This window comes from Saccostrea echinata, unplaced genomic scaffold (genome assembly GCF_033153115.1).
Source record: "Saccostrea echinata isolate AGI-Se365-2 ecotype Australia unplaced genomic scaffold, CSIRO_AGI_Sech_v1 ptg000056l, whole genome shotgun sequence".
Taxonomy (NCBI): domain Eukaryota; kingdom Metazoa; phylum Mollusca; class Bivalvia; order Ostreida; family Ostreidae; genus Saccostrea; species Saccostrea echinata.
In genome coordinates, this window is record NW_026889805.1 from 5,592,209 (window position 1) to 5,617,470 (window position 25,262).

A 25,262-nucleotide genomic window follows, 5' to 3' on the forward strand; every position below is an offset into this window, starting at 1 on the left:
ATTTGAAGCCTTTTACTGACGATCAGTTGCCCTACATGAGTGAAATATTCTCGAAGAGACATTTACCAAGCAAATAAACAAATACTTTTAACTTGTCATAAGGAGACGGTTCTCTTCGTCTATCAGGAACTCCTTCTCTGTGTAATCTATTTCATCTTTTAGTTCTATTAGTATTTTATTGAAACTTTGCACAGTAATTAGACATACATTGAAAATGAAACATGACGGAAAACTTACAAATTCAGTAACAGAAAACATAAGCATTCTGTTTTTGTGAATTCGTGCATAAGAGAAGGCTTCCACATAAGTTTCATATTTTCTAGCACAGTGGTTCTTGAGAGGAAGATTTTTAAATGATGCCATTAATTTTTCACAAATTCGTAATTATCTCCCCTTGGAAGAAGGCGTGGTCCTTCATGTGTCATTTACCAAAGGATACTTTGGCAAGTTTAATTGAAATTGGCCCAGTAGTTTTTGGAAAGAAGATGAAAATGTGAAAAGATTACAACGATGACAACGGACAAATTTCGATCAGAAAAGCTCGCTTGAGCTTTTGGCTCAGGTGAGTTAAAAACAAAAACAGAATATTGATTGTTTAATCATTGTAATTGATGTAGAACACTGGTATTACTAATCAAGAAAGCCATTTGGTTACTTTACACTTTTTGGGGATCTGAGATTCATTTCAGTTTTAGAATGAGTGCACAAATTATGCCTTTTTAAGCATTTTTAATGAAAAATTATCAATTAAGGAAGTTCTAAACACTGCTCAATGAAGATGTCCTTAATTCCAAGGTCATTTTATACTCTTAGAGTGATCAAAAAACATTTTTCATTGGTGATTAGAGATTCCTTAAACTCAAAAAATTAATGAGAATTACAGGTTGAAATTTTTAAAGATTTTTTAAATTGGCCAAACAAAATCTATTACACAGACATCAACGTAAAAAATTGCTTAAATAAGGAGTTGTATCTTTAGAAGCATTCACTTCTTTTATTGATCATTTAATTTTTAATCCAATAAAAAAGGTACAGGCATTGTAGGTTTTGACATGTTTGGTTTTGTGTAACTAGCAATGATAACAATAAAGTAAACATACATTTTCCATATATGATGTAGCAGACAGACATAATCACATCATTCGTACCAATAAATAACAGTACAACTCAAATCTAATGCTGAATATATCTGAATATTTTTTTAACTCTTTGGAATTACAGTGAGGTAAATCAAATACAGGATACAAGATTCCACTCATATAGCCTCAAAACATATAATGCTATATACTTGGAAAGCAATTTCTTGCTTAAAAAAATCATATAGCATTCATCATATCAACTGTTGCATTATTACTTGGATAAAATTAGTTGTACATCTACCAAAGTAAGATGGAATGTCATTTTTCATTATGCGTTACATTCAAACAAAGATATAAAATGATACATGTACTTGTAGATAATAAATCAAATAAGATTGCAAATTGATTATATAATCTGGTTAATTTATATCCACCTCGTAATTATAATAACTTGTCAGTTGGGTTATAAACATGAATATATCCGCAATAAAACTGTCAATAAATACTAAACAAAAAGAAATAAGTATATACCAGTTAAAGTATGTGTGTTTATTATAAAAAATTTAATAATTCTGAGAGATTCCTTATGCATCTGTATATATCAACCACAAACATGTAAGATTCCAATTTATTACATGCCTCTATTCAGGTAAAATAAGGAAGAAGTATTTCACTTCTTGTGGTAACTTTCATTAAGGAACGCTCTCTAACATTCGAAGACTACCATAAAAAATTCTAAGGACAAAATGGTTTAAACAATCACCTTTAACAAAATAATATTGTATAGATACATCGTGTGAGTCAACAATCCCTTCTGTCTAGCAAATCAACAATATTAAAACTGTCAAAATATGACTGAATAGAAAAATGGGCCAAAATCCTACATAGTCTTACACGTCACCAATATGATACCAGCTATGTCAACAACTATCAAGGATGACAACTCAGATGTATCTAGGTTAAGTTTTCATGTTGGTCTGGGCATAAAACCAAACTTTTCAGGCTGGTAGAAATGAGTTATGATGCACTGGACAATGTCATCTAATTCTTTCTGAGCCTGTTGTCTATCCATTCTGGAAAAAGAATTTGTAATTGTCTTACCTGTACAGACATTTCAGTAAAATTCACTCAACTCTGACATTTGTATGTTTATCATTGATACAGCTTAATTTTTCTATTTTCTTTGGTTCTGGGTATGCAGAGTTACTGTCCTTTATTGATTGTGTGCCTACATTACATTTCTTTAGCCTAGCTATAAATTGTTGCTCCTATCCTCTCAATGCAATGTGATTGCTCTGTACCTACCCTTGTTTGGGATCTGGTTTAACTTCTGTGTAGTATTTAATCTTTGGTTCTGTTCCACTGGTTCTTAATGTGGCAACACATCCATTTTCAAACGTAAATGTGATCATCTGACTAGATTTACTTACAGGCAAAACCTAAATATCAAAGGTAAGGCTTTATAATTAAGAAGCATTTAAATGTCCTGAGTGAATGTTTTCTTGATCAAAGCAATTTCATCACTATTTATTATATTTTTGCATAGAAAACGTTTTTATATTCGTGTTTACAATATTTTTATTTACAGCTGTATGTTAAAATCTTACTATTTTCCACTTACTGGTTTGGAGTCTTGTTTACTGTTGTCGTAACCCACAGTTAAGTCTCGGATGTATTTGATTTTGTAAGGACCACAGGATTCTGGGTACTAGAAAATAATCAGCATCAACATAGAAATGAACTTTCATAACCATCCTCAGACATAATCTACTTGATCATAAATTCATAATCCCTACCTTTCCCGTGTTGTTATAGTTTCTTATTTCCTCAAACATTTGTTTGATCTTTTCAGCTTCATGGCATATAAAGTAAGAGTTGTTAGAGAGGTGGTAACCATACCTATATCATAAACACAATATACAGTCAATCTTATTATTATTTTTTATAGAAAGAACTATATGTGGAAAAAGCATATTTTTGCTCACATAAAAGGCAAATTTTGAAAATCTCTAGAAATGTACACAATTGTATATATTGCATGAAAATTCTTAATTGACAAAAAATATTATAGCGTGGAAGTAGATTACTGGAAATTCTTGTTTCTATGATCTCACAAACTATTTAAATTTTCCTTTACTTTCAAGATAAAGGACAAAATTTATTCAATTTTTAGATAGAATTTACTGAGCACTAGCTTGCTCCAGAACAATAATCACATATTTTATTGATATTATAAATATACACATTATATCAAAAGATAGAGCTGGGACAGACCTGCACTCACTCTATGACTTTTAATCAAAATATTGATGCAAAATACACTTTTTTTTCTCTCCAAATCATTAAAAATTTGAATTTATGTCACCTTCTTGACGTCATATCTAACACAAGACATCATGGCTGATGAAAATAGGTAATGCTCTCAAGTCTGCAGATACCCCCTGGTTTAAAACGTTATTATAGATTTCTCCATCAAAGTTTTATTTTGGGGGGCAGTTATTGGTCATTACTGAATATAGTCCTTTTTGAGAAAGTACATAAACGTATCTTACAGAGAATAACTTACGTTTTATATATTTCATCCAACTTCTTATGTAATGTTGTGTTATTGTTGTACAGGTAAGTGGCCAGTTCTGACATCACCATTGCTGCTGAGATTCCATCCTTGTCAAGGACATTTGTACCACACATAAACCCTGTACCACATTAAAAGTTAATCAAGTCAATATGCCATCATAATAGATCATTTTTAACAACAGATCAATAATTTCACCTTAAAAACTTTCAAAGATTTAATTATATTTCTTACCAATAGCTTCTTCAAAAGCAAATAAGACCTTTTTGCCCTCTTTTAGTAAGTCACTTGCCAGATTTCCCATCCACTTGAATCCAGTCAAAGTTTCCTATAAAAATAATTTTGTTCTCTTTACCTTTTGCATTTTTACAATGTAAACACACAAATGATGGAAAATAGGTACATTTAAAAGTAAAGTCATTTAAAGTTGTCTTTTTTGATTTGCTTGTTTTTATAAACAACTGATAACTTTTCAGGAGTGATTTATACCCACACTTTGATGTTGGACTCTAGGGGCAGGGTCATTTAGAAGAAGATGTGTTTGTGAAACACTGATGCTCCCAACAGCTCTTGGAAAAGGTTCAAGTTTCTCAAATGCAAGTCAAACTCCAAGGTCAAGATATCAAAAATGTTGTACCCAAAGAAAGATCTTGTCACAAGAAATACACCTGTAAAATATGAGGATCTTTGCATCAACCATTCAGAAACTGTGGTCAAGGTTACATTTTTTTTAAGTAGGTGAAATTTCAAGGTCAAAAGGTCAAAATTGTTAGTACCCCCCAAAAAAGTTCTTGTCACAAGGAAAAAACATGTGAAATATGAAAGAACCTAGCACAAACCATACAAAAGTTATGGCCACAAAATATTTAACCTTCCTCATAACTTTTGATTGACTACAGCTATGACTTTATGTATTTCTTGTGACAAGACCTTTCTTTGGGTACCAACATATTTAGACCTCTTGACTTATTTAGACCTCTTGACTTGGAGTTTGACCCACTTTTGCAAAATTTTGCCAAACTTAAACCTTGGCCATAACTTCTGAATGGTTAGAGCTAGGGCTTGTACATTTCAAAAGTGTATTCCTTTTCACAAGATTTTCCCTTGGGTACCAACATTTTTGACCTTTTGACCTTGGCATTAGACCTACTTTTGAAATAACTTCAACTTTGTCATATCCTTTGAATGGTGGGTGCAAGGGCTTTCATATTTCACAAGTGTATTTTTGTGACAAGACCTTCCCTTGGGTACCAACATTTTTGACCTTTTGACTTTGGAGTTTGACCTACTTTTGGAAAACTTCAACAATGAACAATGAGCTATCATATGGGAGTATCATTGTCAAACAAATACATCTTGTTTAATTTTAATAAGATTAGTGCATAACTCTTACTTTTGAGGACTATCTCTCTAAAACTTTTTAAAACTAGAAATATGTCCATAGGACATGAATGCCCTGCCGAGTGCATATTAGTAATGCAATATGAAAATTTGTATTAGTCTATGAAGTTAGATCGGAATATCTTGAATGGTTTCTTTAAAATTGAAATTGAAATCTAAAAGGTCAAAAATTGTTGATACAGTTTAGAAGCTTACATCAGTATGTATTAACATATGAAGTTTGATAAAAATATCATGAATGGTATCTTTAAAACTGAGCTAAACACAAATTTTAGAAAAGTGAGGTCAAGGTCAAGGTAAAAAAAAAATTAATGCAGTAGAATAGCTTACTTCAGTATGTGTCAGCATATGAAGTTTGATAACACTATCCTGAATGGTTTATTTAAAACTGAGCTAAACACTAATTTATGAAAAGTAAGGTCAAGGTCAAAGGGGAGGGCGTGGTCAAAAAATATTGATGTACTTGAATAGATTACATCAGTATGTATCAGCACATGAATTTGATTATACTATCTTGAATGGTTTCTTTAAAACTGAGCTAAACACTAATTTAAGAAAAGTGAGGTCAAAGGCAGAGGAAAGGTCAAGGTAAAAAAATGTTGATGCAGTTGAATAAATTTCATCAGTATCTATCAGCAAATGAAGTTTGATAAAAATATCTAGAAAAGTTTGTTTGAAACTGAGCTTTTAACTGAGCTAAACGCAAAGTGTGAAGTTTGATAAAAATATCTTGAATAGTTTGTTTGAAACTGAGCTTTTAAATGAGCTAAATGCAAAGCACGATGGAAGGAAAGAAGGATTATCTCCCCTTGGAGTGGGGCTTGACCCTTCATTTGAACAATTTAAAATTTCCTTCACCCAATGATGCTTTTTGCCAACTTTGGTTAAAATCATCCCAGGGGTTCTTGAAAAGAAGTCAAAAATGTGAAAAGTTCACAGACAGGACAGACAGACAAAGGGTGATAAGAAAAGCTCAGTTGAGCTCTCAGCTCAGAAGAGATTTCAGCTCAGAAGAACTAAAAAGAGCTGATCAAATATCTTGAAATTACATCTGTACCAGGTACATGTACTATCTAACTTATAAAACTTGAATGGGCATGCAGAACGTGTTTGCAATTTGGTGATGGTGAACTTCATAATCATTGATCCAGTAAATAAGGACATATGCAACATCTAGAGGACCATTACAGTAAAACTCGGTTATAGTGAAGTTCTGGGGACCTGTGAATTTACTTCAATATATCCGAAATTTGTTATATCTGTATAACAAATTCCTTAAAGTATGCCTAGCAAATTCGCAATATAGATTTTTTCATTCAAGTATGACTATCAAAGGTATTTAGGGAAGAATAAAAAACAAAATTTGCCTTGCAGTTCAAAAGTTTTCAAATGAAATGAGTTTCAAATATAAATACTTATAAAATTAATGTCAGTTCAATATTTTAAAAAATTAGATCTTTGACAATTCATTATAAAATGTGTAAATTTCGTTATTTTTAACTTCTAGGGGTCACAAAATCAGTTCAATATAACCGTAAATTCACTATATCCGAGTTTGTTATATCCGTAAAATTTGGCAAGGAATTATTAAAAATTTTGCCAGGGATTGCAAAAAACTTTGCTGTATCTGTAAATTTGCTATATCTGTGTTTGGACTTAATGAGTTTTACTGTAGTAATCTACCTTTCCATATGATGTATAGATGGATGGGTTAGCAACAATATACATGTACCGTACCTTAACTTTCTGGAGAAATACTGATGTAATTACCTCAAAGTTGAATCCCTCCTTGTTTCCAATCGTTTGGAGAATTTTTGAGGATACAGTACTGGCAAACATATACAGGTCACTTACTGCAATAAACAATTTGTACTTCTTCATTTGAATGATACAAATGCATGAATCTTTTTCTTCTTTTTGTAAGGTTAGAATTATTGATTGAGCAATATTCACAAGATCTTGAACTTAAGAGTTGTTGATGTTACCTGGGTATTCTGGATATCTCTGTACAAAGGAAAACCAGCTCCACCAGCCTAAGAGAGCACCTGTTTCATTCCCTGAGAAGATGTGCCAGTTTCCACTGTGATGAATAAAACCTCATCATTACATTGCTATATTAAGACAAGACATCACATTGCTATATTAAGACATTACACTGCTATATTAAGACAAGACATCACATTCCTGTATTAAGATATCACTTTGACACCTGTTAGATATGTATTAGTAGACTCTACTCAAAAACATTTGTTCCAAGAGAAAAATCTATTTACAGAGTCAAAACTATTCATATTTTACTCCAGATATACAGTACATAGATGTTTACAGACAGGGCTCATTTATGAAACATACAGAGTACAAAGACAAAATATTTTAAATATTACACACTCTGGAAGTTTCTCTGCTATGGCCAGCCGGTCAGCATCAGGATCATTGGCCAGTATGACTGGACTGTTGTTTTGATCAGCTGTTTTCATTGCAATCAGCTAAGGAAACATGTCAAAATAAAAGTTAATTGATCTAGGACATCTCTAAAGAAAGTGTCTATGAAATCAGACAATTCTTCATTGCTTGCATGCACTGTTCATTACATCATGTATGTATTAGCTCTGTGTTAAATTATTTCTGTCATGGCTAGATAACACTGTTACTTACTAATGCTCCTTCCCCTTCTTCAGGGTTGGGGTACTTCACTGTAGGGAACTCAGGATCTGGTTTAATCTGTGGGTAAAATTCAAAAACAGCCTATGGTAAATGACACCATAAAGAAACTTTTACCTTTATACGACAGATGCCCTTTTTTTAATAATTGTTAAGCATATATACTGGTAATATATTAAATTTGAAGATGATCTCACTAAGAAGTCTGACAATCTTGATACTTAAATTCATATACCTGCTCTTGAGCTGCGATTGGTTCCTTAAATCCAAAGCTCTGACAAGCTCTCTTGAAGTATTCATACCCCACACCATGCATAGCAGTGTAAGTGAATTTGATTGGACTACACTGGTTTTTCTCTCTATCAATGATAAATACAGAAGACTTTCAAAAACCCAGTTTGATACATTGATATTATATGTGTACAATTAAACACTTTATGTAAACTTCCTTATATTGTACTGTGTACACAATAAGTAATATATCAGTTCTAACTACGATTAAGTCTTACGGTATAACATGATCACAGCAAACATACTCTTATCAAATACCTGCTTCTAACAGTCCTATTTTTTCACTATGTATTACAGTTGTAAATAAATGTCTGGTTATAATGATGAACTGATATATATGTATACATAATAGAAACTGTGACTTTCCCCATAAGTGTTTCACTTTATTTCAAGTATCAAATATTGAAATAATAAAGTTTTTAAATAATCCCAAATTAAACATCATCTTATAAAGTTGTTCAGATTCAATGCCTGATTCTGAATATCAACTATGCTCGTCTGAGGCTTCCTGCTGTCAATCATATACACAAAAGTAAAATTAATTGTGTTTCCAAACTTTGCTGTAGAACAGTATACATTTGAACATTTTTCATTTTCATTACATGATTATTCTGAACTATTTTATTAAACAAACTAGCATTCCCCAACCACTAAGTCACATGGTCCTGAAGAACATGTGGAAAATGATAATAACAAGCAGTTAATCAGTTGTGAGAATAGTTCTTTGGCTCTGGTGAACTACTGATGCTGTAGAGATCACAAACAAGAGGCCCAGGGGCCATATTGCTCACCTGAGACCACAAAAAAAGAGGAATTCACATTCACATGATTACACACACACTTCTTACTTGAAGTAACATAAGGTACACAGATCCCTGTTGTAAGCATCTAATATGGTGGCCAAGGGATCCTTACACAGAGGGGAGGATCTAACAGAGGTGTAATCCCAAGATGAATCCAGGATCTCCAGGTTTTGAAGAATGGACTCAGCTATCCCTTTGTCAATAGGTGAAATGATCTGTTAAAATTATCACATCACATATTTATATTACTTTTCTTGATTGATAAAATGTACAAGTATAAAACTGTATATATTAAGAATAATCATGACAAAGTTTATAAAAGAGCTATGTACAGTGTAGTTTTATAATTAATTTGTTCTATATATAAAGGTTCTGACCTGAGCCCCATTTCCCCAGTAGACTTTATAACCATTGTCATCCTTTGGATTGTGGGAGGCTGTCACCATAATGCCACATTCAGTTTTATAGTGAAGTACAGAGTAGGGCTATAAATAAAATATACAAACAACATGTAAAACATAATGGTGTTTGTGAAAAATCCCTCCTCCCTCTGGAGTGGCACCCTAACCAAATGTATATACTGTACTTTTTGGATCAAAAAGATCCTTAAAAAAGTGCCAATGACTTAAAATGTATTTCAACTTTAAAATATATGAAATTAAAAATATAAAGTTATACTAGTACTAAAAACAAGTACTATGTAAAATGTGGCATTGTCAAATTTACATCACCTGGAGATAATCATATAATTTTTTCTACCTTTATTCAATAACCATACCCTATTTTCAAAACAAGAAAAACCACTGATAGATGGCCAGGTCCAAATAACAGAAGAATGGGTAAACCTGGGGCAACCTGGAGGAAGTTACAGTAAAATACGCTTACAGCAAACACGCTTATTATGAACTAACACTTACAGCGAAATGATTTTCAATCCCCAGGGCTTTAAAATATACCATGAACTTAGTGGATATAACAAATTATTTTCATAACAAAGCAAAATTGTTTGTCCCTGGCACTTTGTTATAAGTGTGTTTTACTGTATATTGTTACATGTATATACCTTTATTGGCAATAAAGCTAAATAAATAGTTAAATAAATGTAGTATTAGATGAACTTACAACATAGGGAGTTGGACAGATGGAAGAGAAGAGGTAGACAGGAATTTCATCATTGATCAGAACTGTTGCAGCTAGAGATGCAAATCTTTAATTAAAAGAAACAAATAATAACATGAACTCAAATTTCAATATTGTCTATTTCATTATGCATAAATCTTTTAAGCTTCAGAAGTGAAAAATCGTTCTTACGAAAGTGAGTAAAGGCTAGGTATAATTGTGTCTGTGCAAATGAGTGAAATAAGAGGTATATCTATTATACAGAGAAAGTTCATTTTCTTATACATACTTAGTACCCACAACATGTTATAGCCAGTGTACTTTATGACATCATATAATTATGATGTCATTGTTCTTTACTATTAGAGCTAATAAAAAACATCAACGAAACAGTATCGGAGCAAGGGCACATCCTATTTAATTTTGCATAAATAATGCATAATGCTTGGAAGATTATTCTAAAGAGATTAATAAAATTGCTGCACAAATCCTATGCACTTTCTTTTTTTGATAAGAATTTAGGGAAACACACCAGACTGAATTTTTACCATGTTTCAACTCAAAATATTACAAATAGTACCTAAACAATTGACCCGTCGATATTTGTGCAGCAATATCATGAATCCTTTTAATATTATGCTTTTAACAAAAAGTCAGTGAGCCAATGCACGAGTAATACCCCTGCTCTGATATGAATATACGCTCTCATGAATCCCACCATATGGCATACCTAAACAAAGAATGTGCTAAAATTTCAAGCACCTGCAATAAGTAGTTGCTGAGAAAACTGCGACGAAATTTTTGTATAGACAGATGCATGGAAAAACAGAAAGTTCACATCAAATTTGTACAAAAATGAATCCAACCATATGGCATGCCTAGACAAAAAGTGTTCCAAAATTTCAAGCATCAGCAATGAGTAGTTGCTGAGAAAACTGCAATGAAAATTTGGTACGGACAGACATAGACACACAGCTAGACAAACAGACAGACAGACAAGGGTAAAACAGTATACCCCCCTCTCCTTTGGAGCAGGGGTATAATTAAACCTTGTTTCTGTAAAATAATATAGAGTATGCCTTTGTGTCAAAGATATTTTTGATGTTCTTAATAACCTTGTGTAGTAAAGAACAATGACATCATAGTGTGTACATGCTATTACATGTACATGCCTTGGGAACCAAGTATGTATTAAATAAGTTCAAACCTTCCCTGTATAATTTGTATAGCCCTTATGCGTTTTTATGAGTTCATTGCATAGAAACACCTATACCTAGCCTTAATTCACTTGTGTAGTTAATCATTAGTTAAAGACCACTATTAGAAATCATTAACCAATTCCAAAACAATGAAAACAAAATCATTGTGATAATATGATGCTCAATATTTACTCAGTGCAATATAATGCTTGTTATATTAGTGTAATTTGATTCTCAAACTTTAGTTGAATTTCATGGTAATTTAGTTCCATACAATACTTTATACATTGTAACGCTGACCTTTGACTGTTGTGTCTTCCGTCGTATCCAATGACAACACCATTTTTCTTTACATCAGGACAAGTCTTTAGCAAATATTTACTTAGACCCTGCAAAATAAAACAGTCACTATATTTTTCTGTTATGAAATACTACAAACAAGGCAAATTTTTGCCCCATTTTTATTTTTACCCTGTTCGCCCATGTCTCAAGAAGGAGAATTTAAGATGGAGTGAATTTAAAGAAGACAGCATTATTTATCTCTTTAACACAACTGTGTCTGAATTTAAATTCTGTGCCAGAAAAAAGTGTTGATTTATGAATACCAAGGAAACAAAAAGTAAAGCTATGTTTGGTGAAATTGCATATTATACATATAAGCTCCCCAGATATGGTTAAAAAAAATCTCAGATTTTTTACCTTTGAGGAACTTTTTTTTAGAATTTAACTGCAGAATACAAATAATACATTCCTGAACTGAAAACAAAACATCATGTCTATGTGAATGGCATATAGAACAACTTACCTGAGAAGTTTGTATGATTGTCACATCATTCATCTGGGAAAATCCTGTTCCCATACGTGCTCTTAAACCTGCAACATAACTTAACATACAAGATACACAAAGGCCACAATGCTCACCTGAGTATCCACTCTGTACCTGACAAATATCTGGATGTCATATATGTGCATTTTACATTAAACTTTGTTCCCAAAATTGTGGCCTCATTCTTGTCCCCAAGGCCATGATTTGAAAAAATTGAATCTACATTACATGAGGATGCATGTATATTCATACAATTGAGTGTGGCCCTGCTTTCTCTGAGAAGAAGATTTTAAAAGATTTTCCTTATAGTAAAACTATATATTCCCTTTTCATATACGACCATTTGTTCTCGTCTTTGCCACAGAAGCTATGACTTGAACAAATTTGACCTCAATAAAGTTGTATCTACAGTGTACATTGCATGAACATTTGTATACCCAGTAATATTTGAGCTAATTTTGCTGTTCCTTAGATTTTTTTAAAATTCTTTTATGACAATTTAAAAATCTGACTTTTTTTATGGACCCAAATTATCCCCAAAGGTAATGAGCTGAATATACTTGAAACAACACTACATGTCTTTTATGAAAATACCAACACATCAATATGACTAATTTTATTTTGAAGATTTTTAACATTTTTTTCTATATATACCCCTATGAAATTTTGACCCTCTAATGCAACCCACCTTAGCCCCATTGGCCATGATTTCAACAAACTTGAATTTACACTCAGTAAAGAAACTTTCTGATAAGTTTTGTTTTCTCTGGACCAGTAAACTTGAAGATTTTTAAATAGTCCTACCATACTTACTGTATTTTCTTAAATTAACTTTCCTTGAAAGAGGGTCTATGTGACCCCATCGTCACAAGCCATGGGTTTTGTGTCCATTCTATTTCAACAAACCATTGGCTGTCTGCTACAAAATTCTTTTGTTCTCATAAATGTTGTCTGCTAAAAAATTCTCTGGTTCTCATAAATATTAATGACACACATTCAACAAATGGAATAATTATCTGATGCTTTGTATATTTTACTTGCTTCTTTCTAAAGGATCCATTGTATTTTTATCAATGAATATGCCACTTTTAGCAAACATGATTTCATTATGGGCGTCGCCATGCAAACATAACCCAAAACTGTTACAGAGTGATTTCATTGGTCAAAATAAATCATGAATTAATTAAAAAAATATTCAGTGATTCATTTGCAAGAAAGAGAGAATTTTGTAGTAGGAAACCATGAGTTTGTGGAAATAAAATGGACACAAAACCCATGGCTTACAAAGATGATGCAACTCTTAATTTGTACAAATTCTAACCCACTTTACCTTCATACTTTAATTTAATTGAAATTGGTCTGGTAGTCATGGAGAGAAAAGTGAAAATGTGAAATGCTTACATATGATAAAAGTTAAATGACACAAAGACAGACTCTCAATGCACTTTTTTCAAATTAAATAAGCTCAAATGAATTTTGTAACAAGAGGCCCAAGGGCCTTGAATCACTCCTCTGATAAACTGTACAACCTATCACTTCTATTTGAAGCCTCTAAATATCCTGTATATTTAGATAAAGCATTGAAATTTCAAACGTAGGTCATCATGACCTACATTTTAAATGAAACACTTTGAGAACCCAAGATGATTCTAAGCCAATTAGTACCTGAGAGTAGGTCATGGTGACCTACTTATCACTTCAACTTGTCATTCTCTGAGGACCCAAGATGCATCAACTCACTAAGTTTGATGATTCTAAGCCAATTAATATCTAAAATATTTAATTATAACCATAAAATTTCAAAAGTAGGTCACAGTGACCTACTTTTCAGATGACATACTTTGAGGACCCAAGATGCATCAACTGACAAAGTTTGATGATTCTAACAGGGTTAGAAACTCCCTAAAATTACTACTCGCAAATAATTGCGAGTACCAACAAAGTGAACTCGCAATTTGATAAGACTACTCGCAATTTTCATATAAAGTTAAATTTATATAAATTAGATACATGTAACTTAAGGAAAAAGTAACTACTGTACAATACACAAAATACAACTACAGTGTGACTTTTATCTAAATTACTGATTTAAATCAAAAGTATTGTGTTCTGTCATACTATATAATTTTGCTACAGTTTCAATGCAAAAAAACTCAACTCGCAAGTTTTTGCGAGTTACCTAATTTTTAACTCGCAATTTGGGAATTCTAACTCGCGTTTTGCGAGTTGTATATAGTGAATTTCGAACCCTGTCTAAGCCAATAAATACCCAAATATTTAATTATAGTCATATAAATTGAAAAGTAGGTCACAGTGACCTACTTTTCAGTTGACCTACTCCAAGGACCCAAGATAAATCAACTGACAAATTTTGATGATTCTTAGCCAAATAGTACCTGAAAATATTAAATATAGCCATAAAATTTCAAAAGTAGGTCACAGTGACCTAGTTTTCAGTTGACTTTTTTTGAGGACCCAAGATGCATCAACTTACAAAGTTTTATGATCATAGGCCTTAAAGTCTCCAAATTATGCCTCTAAAATGCTTTGAAATGGAATGCCTGCAAAGTTCAAAAAGTAGGTCATTGTGACCTACTTTTTAATAAATATGTTTTATGGCCCCAAGATGCATCATCTTACAAGATTTAATGATTTTAAACCTCTCAATTTTCGAATTAATGACCTTAATTGTTTTTGAAAAAAGATTAGCCATAAAATTCAGTTTTTAGTTGACATACTCCAAGGACCCAAGATACATCAACTGAAAAAGTTTGATGATCATAGGCCTTAAATTGTTCAAAATATGCCTCTAAAGCATTTTGAAAAAGAATGGCTGCAAAATTTAAAAAGTAGGTCACCGTGACCTACTTTTGAGTCAACATGATATGAGGTCCCTAGATGCATCAACTGACAAGATTTGATGATCCAAGTCCTTATAGTAAGCAAAATATCAACATTTTAATAAAATGTCATTTTTCGTCAACTTTGAAGTGACCTAGAGACCACGCCCTTTTCTCCAGGGTGATGTCTTGAATAATTTTTAATCTACAACATATCCTCATCCTTTTGTGTAAGATTAGTGATAATCTGCCCAGTGGTTCTTGAGAAGAAGATTTTTACCAACCAGTACTTTTGGTTTTATTTACCTAATTATCTCCCCTTGTTTAAGGGTCACAACCCTAGTTTTAGTACAAAAGAGAGCCCTTGGGCCAAGGATGCCCTGTGACAAATTTGACAATAATTGGCCAATGGGTTCTTGAGTTATGGCCCATATTCTAAAAAGTTTACGCACACCGCACAAATGGCTATAGCAATAGCTCTTTGAGCCTTTGGCTCAGAAGAGCTAAAAATTTTTGGGTTAAATGAAAGTTTTACTTTAAATTTCATTTCCACAAAAAACATCAAGATACTTTTTCTACCATTAACAGTATACTTTCCTTCATTTGATAACAAATTCTAAAATTTCACTGAATTCAATGAGTACAGAACTATTTTGTATTAATTTCTACATATTAGACTATCTGGACTACTTTGAGGATGATAACAGATGTATAAGTGAAGCTTGCTTACTGTGTCCTCTAGTGAGAGATTGTCAAAGTATCCATAACAGTTTCTGTTTTTATTGATTAAAACTAACCTGCTGTTCCAAATTCCATCCTCTCTAACAAAAGCTTTCTAAGTCCTTTTATGTCTCCACTGTCAGCTAACTTCTGTATCTCTGCTCTAGTGATTTCATTCTAAAATAATAGAAATTTTTCTCTCCATTCTCTGTATCAAATACACTTAATACAGTTCTTTATAAAACTCCATGGTAAAAGTTTACAAATTAATGCATGCATATTCTGGCAATGCTAAATAACAACTCACAAGTGTAGGATAATTCACTGAATAATGAAGGTTGACATGTACACAATTTTTTTTATTCATATTTACTAATCATACTAATTTGCATTTCAATGTTTAAACATTGCCCTTAAAATTATGTTGGTATTCTACACAATGAGTGGTTATCACTTTTTTATATCATTATTATTGGTAATTGAAATTTGCAGATATGTACTTCGATACCAGTGTGCGAAATTAACGCCTGTCCAATGGTCCAAATCTATCTTAAGTTGAATCGAGCTATGCTGATCCGAATTGAAACAGACCGAATTCTCTTTCCCAATTTTGGCCATGGGTAAAATGAGATTGAACTAATTACCATTTTATATTTTTAAATATTTTATATTCAAAATGATTGTGAGAAATAGTTTGATATTTTTATATTTTGTGTTAGAAGAATTATTCTTATATCTTATTATTCATATAAACATTTTGCATCTTTTGATAAATGCATGAATAGTGTACTATTTTTATCCAATGTTTGCTTCTTGTGTGCATCAGTCATGCTGCAAATCGGAACGTAAAACACGAACAAAATAAAAGAGGGAAAAAAAGGATCTGAAACAAGAGGCCCATAGGCCACATCGCTCACCTGAGTAACTTTGGCCATGCTGTTCTTTACCAGATTTCCCCCCCTTTAATATACCTATTGTGGCCCCACCCTTCCCCCGGGGGTCATGATTTGAACAATTTAGAATCTACACTGCCTCAGGATGCTTTCAAATAAGTTTCAGGTTTATTGGTCCAGTGGTTCTTGAAAAGAAGATTTTTAAAGATTTTTCTTATATATTTCAATGTAAAACTTGGATTCCCTATTGTGGCCCCGCCCTACCCCTGGGGGTCATGATTTGAACAATTTAGATTCTACACTACCTCAGGATGCTTCCATATAAGTTTCAGTTTTTCTGGCCCAGTGGTTCTTGAGAAGAAGATTTTTAAAGATTTTTCTTATGTATTTCATTGTAAAACTTGGAATCCCTATTGTGGCCCCGCCCTTCCCCCGGGGGTCATGATTTGAGCAATTTATAATCTACACTACCCCAGGATGCTTCCACATAAGTTTCAGCTTTTCTGGCCCAGTGGTTCTTGAGAAGAAGATTTTTAAAGATTTTTCTTATATATTTCAATGTAAAACTTGGATTCCCTATTGTGGCCCCGCCCTACCCCGGGGGTCATGATTTGAACAATTTAGATTCTACACTACCTCAGGATGCTTCCATATAAGTTTCAGTTTTTCTGGCCCCATGGTTCTTGAGAAGAAGATTTTTAAAGATTTTTCTTATATGTATTTCAATGCAAAAATTGGATTCCCTATTGTGGCCCCCCCCCCTACCCCCGGGGGTCATGATTTTAACAATTTAGAATCTACACTATCCCAGGATGCTTCCACATAAGTTTCAGCTTTTCTGGCCCAGTGGTTCTTGAGAAGAAGATTTTTTAATGACCCCACCCTATTTTTGTTTTTTCTTGATTATCTCCCCTTGTAAGGGGACTTGGTCCTTTATTTTTACAATTTACACTCCCCTTCACCCAAGGATACTTTGTACCAAGTTTGGTTAAAATTGGCCTAGTGGTTCTTGAGAAGAAGTTGAAAATGTGAAAAGTTTACAGACGGACGGACAGACAGATGGACAGACGGACGGACGACGGACAATGGGTAATCAGAAAAAGGAAAGCTTCGAAGATGATATATAAAATATATTAACTGGTCTGCAGAGTGAAGTTCATATACGACAAATCTGAATACAGATTTTTGTGAAAAGCACAAAAATTGATTTTATATTTTATTTTCACAAGGCTATTATGAAAATATAACAGATACTTTAATATTAACTGAATAAAAATAAATATTAACAAAAAACAAGTGCATATTTATCAAGTTTACTTTTTGTGGACAGTCCCAATTTAAAATGAGATAGCCCAATGGGCTATTTCATTCTCCTACTTAGTTTCGCACACTGCAATACAATATATAATGTGTTCAGTTTAACAACAGTCATGCATGCAGATAGTTAGTAACTTTGTAAAATTAAAAGGTCTTTGGCCCAAATCCTGGTCTTGCTTGCCACAATGCAACAATGAATAACTTTTCTATGTCTCAAAGGAGTTCCTGCCAATGCATTCCGAAATGGCAGTTGATATAAAATGGATGAGGGTGACAGAACCTCTCACTATGAAGGAATGTTAACAGACATACCCGATCTAATTTTAGCCATTCCTGTAATTTACTGTCCACTTCATCATCACCTGTTGTCGGCCCTGCCATAATGGATGATTAACTACTCTCCAACTGGAAAAAAAATATGTATTGATCGACATGTATCCTAGATCTACATAGTAAATCAATCTTATTTACGTATCTCTTATGACAGGTGTGTTTTTAATTAACGGGTTTTTAGAAGATTATGCTACAGAGATATGCAAATTTCGTCTCTATATTTGATGCAATAGTAAGAATGATGCAAAAATAATGACTGTTTCATGAGATGACAATCAGCGATGCAATAAAAAAAAATATTCACCTAATAAATAAAAAACCTTTATAGCGTCCTTTGAAGGTCGGTAGTAAGTGGTAATCAATACAAAAAATCAAGGTCAGCTCTCAATGAAACCCAAACAACCCTAACAATTCCACAAAGTTATCAATATCAACATTGGATATTCATTACGTTAACTAAATAACTAAACCAAACACGTTTATTTTGATTTTTCCGGATTATTAGACGCCTCGACCTTTGCTGTATTTTCTTACATAAAAATGCATATTATACAACCACATAATAAAAAAGATAAGCTATATAAAACTGTAATAATGAATTATAACACAATTAATTAGTTAATGAAGATTTTACTGAAGTTTGGGAGAAAAATGGCCTTATATGCCTTGTACAAAAAATAAATGACACTGAAGAGGGCGTACACATTTTAATGATTTAATGGTTAACTGCTAAACATATTCCTCAAATCTGAAGGTTTATTTCGATGTAATTGAACATTACATATATATTTTTTTTAATTTGGGCTTTCAATAGTATTTTGATCAAGATAGCCTGCTCTCTATAGAGATGGAGTACCCTTGGAACAGCTTACGGTATGACTTTTCAAGGGGACGACCATTTGAATTTGAGGAAGGGGGGGGGGAGCAAATTATGTCGCCATTTATTTTCATGCCCTTACAAGACAGAATATTCATTTCCAAGATGGTCAGAGAAAAAAATCATTTATTTCTTTTTCTTCTCTAGAAAAAAAAGAAAAGAAAGACCCAAGGCCCAGAACACTCACCTGGGTCAATATAGCCCTGCGGTTCCTCATCAGCAGATTTTTTCTATTATGCATGTATATTCCTACTTGATCCCTGTTGTGACCCCACCCTACCCCTGGGTGTCATGATTTTTATAACTGTATCTCCACACTACCTCTCGGGGTCATGATTTGAACAAACTTGAATGACTAAGCCTTGCTTTGCTGTACTTGTGTTCCTATGTAAAACTTTGATCGCCCATTGTTTCCCCATCCATCCCCCGGGGTCATGGTTTGAATAAACGTGAATCTATACTATGAAAAGATGGTGACATATAAGTTTCAACTTTTTTGGCCCAGTAGTTCTTGAGAAGAAGATTTTTAAATGATCTACCAAATTTTTACTAATTCTTAATTCTTAATTATCTCCCCTTAAAAGAGGACATGGCCCTTCTTTTGAACAAACTTGAATTCCCTTCACCCAAGGATCTTAGTGGCAAGTTTGGTTGAAAATGGCCCAGTGAAGAAGAAGTCGAAAATGTGAAAAGTTTACAGATGGAAGACGTGCAAAATGGGATCATAAAAGCTCACTTGAACTTTCAGCTCACATGAACAAAAAAGACATCTGCCCAAACTCGGAAACTCTATTTCAAAGGGGAGGGGGGGGGGTTCCACCAGTCGAGGTCAGAATGAATATATTTCCTTACCAATGGAAGACAGATTATTTATTTTCAATATTTTTAAGGACAGCTTATTTATTTTCAAAATCTGCGAGCCCCCTCCCCCCCTTCTCTCTATAAGAATCTTGAAAGCGGCCGTCTCCTAAGGGAGATAACTTTGGATGTCTTTTTAGATTAATTGTAAGTGGTTACCTAAATGGTGTTCGAAAGAACTGCGAACGATAGTATTGTTCTCCCGCCTACCTCCAAGTCAATTTTCAAAAGTTAACACATTTGAATGATTTTTCATATTTATGTAGGTATTTATATGACTTTTCATAATACCTTACTTATTTGGGAGAACAAAGAGAGATAACTCTATAATTTTGGTAAAACGTGTTTTTCACTATAGAAATCAACGGAAAATATCATTTTTATCAGCATTGACTAAACACTTATAATAAATTAGGAGGTCCATGAGCTATACAATGCCTTAATTGTAGCTTAAGCTTATCTGAGCTTAATTGACCATATATATGCTTTGTGCAACTCTTTCAAAACTTCCTATGAACGCACCTGGCTCCACCGTCTCCAAAGTTCCAGACCATGGGTTGGAAAAATAGAACATACATTGTACCTTTCATGATAAATTGACACCTTAAAATTTCACTACATAAGGATGCTTCTATATTTCAAAACCGTTTGACGTATCTATATAAACAATGTTAACTGTATGTTGAATCGTGAACTCTAGCTTCAAGTCTTGAAATAGAGTTTACTGGTGAACATAGTTAAAAATGAGGCCCTTAAATCACTTATTTTAGAAGGGACAAAATTAAGGGAACCCCAATCTTTCAACAAGCGTTAGGATTTCATAAATATTATGAATTCTGTGGATTACGCCAGACGATGGGCCAAATATGAAAAAGAAGACCTTTTCACTTTGTCAGAATGGATTAAAAGTATCAGAGAGATGTTGAAAGCTGAGGGGGGAATATGAAAACCATCTATCCTTCTGTCTTCAATAATTAAGAAGTGAAAAAGAATAAGATAGACTACACGATCAGTACGTACTGGTCCCTGCTGACTGAGCAGGTAACAACAATGTATTTGTTTGTAAGGCTCATTATTTCAATTGTATTTTAGAAGAACTGAATTTAATTCTGCAAGTGGTAATCCAACTTATACCCATAGCTCCCTTTCTAAGGAGGAAATTCTTCAAAATCATGTATCAGTTTTAAATGTTTTTAATATTCCCAGCTAGCAGTCAAAGTGAATTTGAGTTACCATACCTACACTGGATTATTAAATTTAACATAAAATCCTTATAAACAAAGATACATAGCGGGTCCCAGTAAATGTTCTTCATAGCTTCTTTTTTTTTTTACTCCTCACTAGAATATTATCAGCAGTGAAGGAGAAACTTCAGGAGTACTGCTCAACAATATATTCGAGAAGTGTCGTAAATCAGATATGGATAGTCAAAAACCCCAAGGAACTTTTAGAAAATTTGAAAACAATTTTACTACCAAAACCATTAACATGAATACGTACGACTTTTCAACACTTTATACAACCATTCCTCACGAAAAATTAAAGTCCTGGGTGTTTTGACATCATAGACAGCTGCTTTTTTTTTTTAATGGAACGCGTAAATTTACTTACCTTATCATTGGTCATTTGCAAAATTATTAGTTTGTTAAAAAACATTCTGATTGTACACACAAGTACCCTGGAGTTGATATGAAAGAGATGCTTGAGTTCTGATTGACAATATCTTTGTAGTTTTTGGAGATCAGAAGCACTTTTTACAAAAGAACTTACTACTAAGACCAAAAACTTTCGTTGCTTGGAAAATATTGCTAAATAAATAATTATGTATTAAAATTGTGTACATAAATAAATCTTCCAAAATTACTTAAGAAGATGATCAAGATTTCCGAATTTATTCAAAAACAGAGTTAATTGCAAAATTACATTTTGGTCCTAGCCGTAAGTTCTTTAGTAAAACGGGACCCAGGTCTTCCAACAATCTGTCGGAATTCCCATGAGTACAAATTGCACCCCGTTATTATCATACCTATTTTTGTATTATAATATGAAGCAGAATTTATTCAAAAACTTACTCATGGGAAGAGGAAAACACCTGCTGTGGCTTCAACTCAACATTTAGATACATCCACGGCGTATTATCAATTAACAATAGTTACTTCCATTCATATGTCGACTCGATATATCCCAGTGAACTTTACATAAAAGATACGATCGATACAACAGAGCCTGACACATCTGTTTCACATTTTGATATTATACTAGAAAAAGACGTTAATGGTGACCTAACAACAAAACTTTATGATAAACGTGATTACTTCAACTTTTCAATCGTCAACTCCCTTACCTATGCAGCAATATACCCTTATAACCTGCATATGGGGTGTGTATCTCTCAGTTGATTCGATACGCAAGAGCATGCTCTACGTATGAACAATTTCTAAAACGAGGTAAGATATTGACAAACAAGTTGATGAACGTGATGCTGACTTCAACTTTTCTATCGTCAATTTCCCTTACTTGTGTAGCAATATACCCTTACCATCTGCATATGGGGTTTATGTCTCTCAGTTGATTCGAAAAACAAGAGTATGCTCTACGTACGAACAATTTCTAAACGAGACAAGCTATCGACAAGCAATTTGATAAAAACAAAAAATATCAGCAGTCTCGTTTGAAGTCATCATTTTACAAGTTCTATGGTTGATACGATGACCTTGTCAGCAAGTACAGTCTATCATTAAGTCGAATGCTGACTGATGTTTTTCATACAAATTGTTAGACCATTATTTACACACTGAAATGTCTACGGGTTTTTCCGTTTTCCCGATCATGACAAGGAGCACACGGCGGGTGTAACCGGTCGGCAGGGGATGCTAAACTCCTCTATGGCATCTGATCCCACCTCTGATGTTTTTAGAGGTCCGTGTTTGCTCTGCTCCTGATTTGTATTGTTTCAATGGACTTTTGAGCTTGATTACTGTTCGGTATCTCCATATTTCACCAAATAATGCAATTTCCAAGAGAACATAAGAGTAGTAAGGCCTTTTGTACCTACTTTTTTTTACACTGATTTTTACAATTGAGTTCAAGTTCCATTTATTCTCCCAAACCGATATTGGTACATGGGGGTACATTCATAACATATATACATTTTATACAAATTGGTCAGAGATACATACAAGTATACAATACAAAAAAGATGATAGAAAATAAGTATAAATATTAAAAAGAAAATAAAGAGGTACGGTATCAAAGAAGGACATCAACTTTCAAGATAGCAAACATAGTTTTTTTTTAGGGTTTTTTTCGTTCTTAGTTGACATTAGTTCATGAATTTAACAACATTTGCCCTGCACGAATAATATTTTTTTCCTTGCATTATCTACATTCTAGGATATAATGAAATTCGTAGGCAATTTGAGAATTATTACAGAGTGTACAGATTCTTTCGGAAAGTGGTATACCATACCATCATAGTTTATACTGGTAGATGATGATTTGCAGCACGAGATTTTAAAAGTATTTTTCTATTGGGGTTTTTCAAAAATAGAAATACAAAACATGTGCAGCTATTTTTTAACTTGATGAATGTTAATTCAAATTTGATTTCAAGTACACTGTACTTATTTTTATTACACTGTAAATAACTTACATATTTTTTTTAGTCATAAGAAGTTCAAACTTTTCAATTGCCAATAAGAAGAAAAGAAAACGTACAATATTCACATTTGTGTAACTATATTGATGTCATAAAGCAATTTAATATAAGTGGCTAAATTTGGGAGATAACTTATCCATATAATTTTCAAATCCAAAATTTGCTTTAAGATTTTGTAAACTTGTCCTTTTGAGGAATTATTTACGTCACTGGACCCATTTTTGAATAAACTGATCGTGTAATATTTGCTTTACAATCGTGGTTGTCCATTTATAATTTATATTGACAAGCTTTATATATATATATATATATATATATATATATATATATATATATATAGGAAAACAACCTGATTCACCATAGACCATGTATGATGGGGTGGAACTTTTCAAATTATATACATGCTTTAAAAATTTCAAGTGTAAACGTTCAACGACATCAAGATTTTCACAACCCCATACCTCAGAACCATACAGTAAATCTGGTACTACAACTTTATCGAAAAGATCGAACTGGCAGCCAATTGGTAATTTAAATTGTCTAATTTTTCTTATAATTCCGTCCATGGCTTTTTGTGCTTGTTATTAAAGGCCGAGGTTTTCAACCGGTCGGTTTTCCTCAGGTAAATTTGGTGTGGGGTGGAGCTTAATTGACACGGCTGTGAAGCCCCGAGGAAACCAAGCTGGCTTGTATATACCTATCTATATACACAGGATGTTACCTGTATATTACCTGTAAATATTTTACTAAGACATATAGTTTAACTTCGCGCGTTGGTCAATCGAAATGTTGATCCTCAAATTTATGAAATAAAACATGCTAAATTTTTTATGTAGACTGATTCCTTTAGTTCAATTCTTTTTCTTAAAAAATATGTTTGAATAAAGGAGACAATTTTAGTTTAATTTTGTGCGTTAATAAATTTCAAATCTTTGGTTGTAAGCTGGAGAAACCGAGGGAAATAGTCATTCGCAAAACGAAAGTAGAAAAAAGCGCGGTCCTGAATAATTAAGTCTCTTAAACTTTGAAATCCCTTTTGAAGGCTATTTTTTGTAGAAAATATATAATAAATTAAATAAATATTTTTTTGTATAATTCCTAAGTGATTAACCAATGACGCATGGATTTTTCGTAAAAATGGTCATGGCATCGTATTGTTTCTCCGACAGGTAGACGAAACGGGAATACAATCACTTTATCATACATGTACTTTTTTCCTCGGGATCCATAATTCTAAACTTGTATATGCAATGACAGCTTTTATAATACTGTTTATTTCTCTTTAAAACTGCTTATTTTACCGTAACTTTCATCACCATGTCTCGAAGAAATATTACACGTCTTAAAATTTTTAACTTGGACAATATGACTATATATATGACTGACATTCTTTTTCATTTATTTAATTATTTGACAGACTGATTAAATATAAATTAAATATGGCTAATTACTTTATCATAAAAAAAAAATAATATCAGCTCTGGCTGCTTCTTTATCACGATGTTATAAATTATATGCGGTAGGCATCAAAGACTGAATGTTAATTCAATGATCGGTACGATCCCCAGGCAAGGTATACAAGATATACACAACGGCAGGTAACAATATGTCAATCAATTTTCAGTATCCAATCTCAGGCTTAATTTCATCTGATTGACAGGGGTTCACAGACCAGGTAAAATTGAGGGAGGTGCTTATTTCCCCCCCCCCTTTAAAGATGTTTTTTTTTTTTGTTTTACAAAAGGAAACAGTACGCGAAAATACGACGCCTAAATATTTAAACTCTTCAACATTTTCTGTAACTAAATTGTC

The 25,262-nt window shown here is 32.9% G+C and overlaps 1 protein-coding gene across 1 annotated transcript; it reads right to left on the reverse strand.

Moving 5' to 3' along the window:
- Positions 1-580: 580 nt before the first annotated feature.
- On the reverse strand, positions 581-18,457 carry LOC133172925 (phosphopentomutase-like). Its single transcript, XM_061307776.1, has 19 exons — positions 18,362-18,457; positions 18,037-18,129; positions 15,592-15,691; positions 11,934-12,001; positions 11,429-11,517; positions 9,933-10,017; positions 9,188-9,295; positions 8,856-9,025; positions 7,952-8,075; positions 7,711-7,776; positions 7,444-7,541; positions 7,041-7,135; positions 6,826-6,908; positions 3,889-3,982; positions 3,646-3,775; positions 2,876-2,978; positions 2,701-2,787; positions 2,385-2,518; positions 581-2,152 (listed from the first exon to the last, which is right to left on the reverse strand). Exons 2-19 carry the CDS (start codon positions 18,103-18,105, stop codon positions 2,047-2,049), a joined length of 1,809 nt encoding a protein of 602 aa, XP_061163760.1. The 5' UTR covers positions 18,106-18,129; positions 18,362-18,457; the 3' UTR covers positions 581-2,046.
- Positions 18,458-25,262: the final 6,805 nt, after the last annotated feature.

Bases quoted from the DNA above. Each gene is read 5' to 3' on its own strand.
- LOC133172925 (XM_061307776.1), bottom strand. From the start codon at position 18,105: ATGGCAGGGCCGACAACAGGTGATGATGAAGTGGACAGTAAATTACAG. The intron at 12,002-15,591 runs GTTAGTTTTAAT...GTTATGTTGCAG, and splicing joins GATGGAATTTGGAACAGCAG to GTTTAAGAGCACGTATGGGA. The intron at 7,542-7,710 runs GTAAGTAACAGT...ATGTTTCCTTAG, and splicing joins AAGAAGGGGAAGGAGCATTA to CTGATTGCAATGAAAACAGC.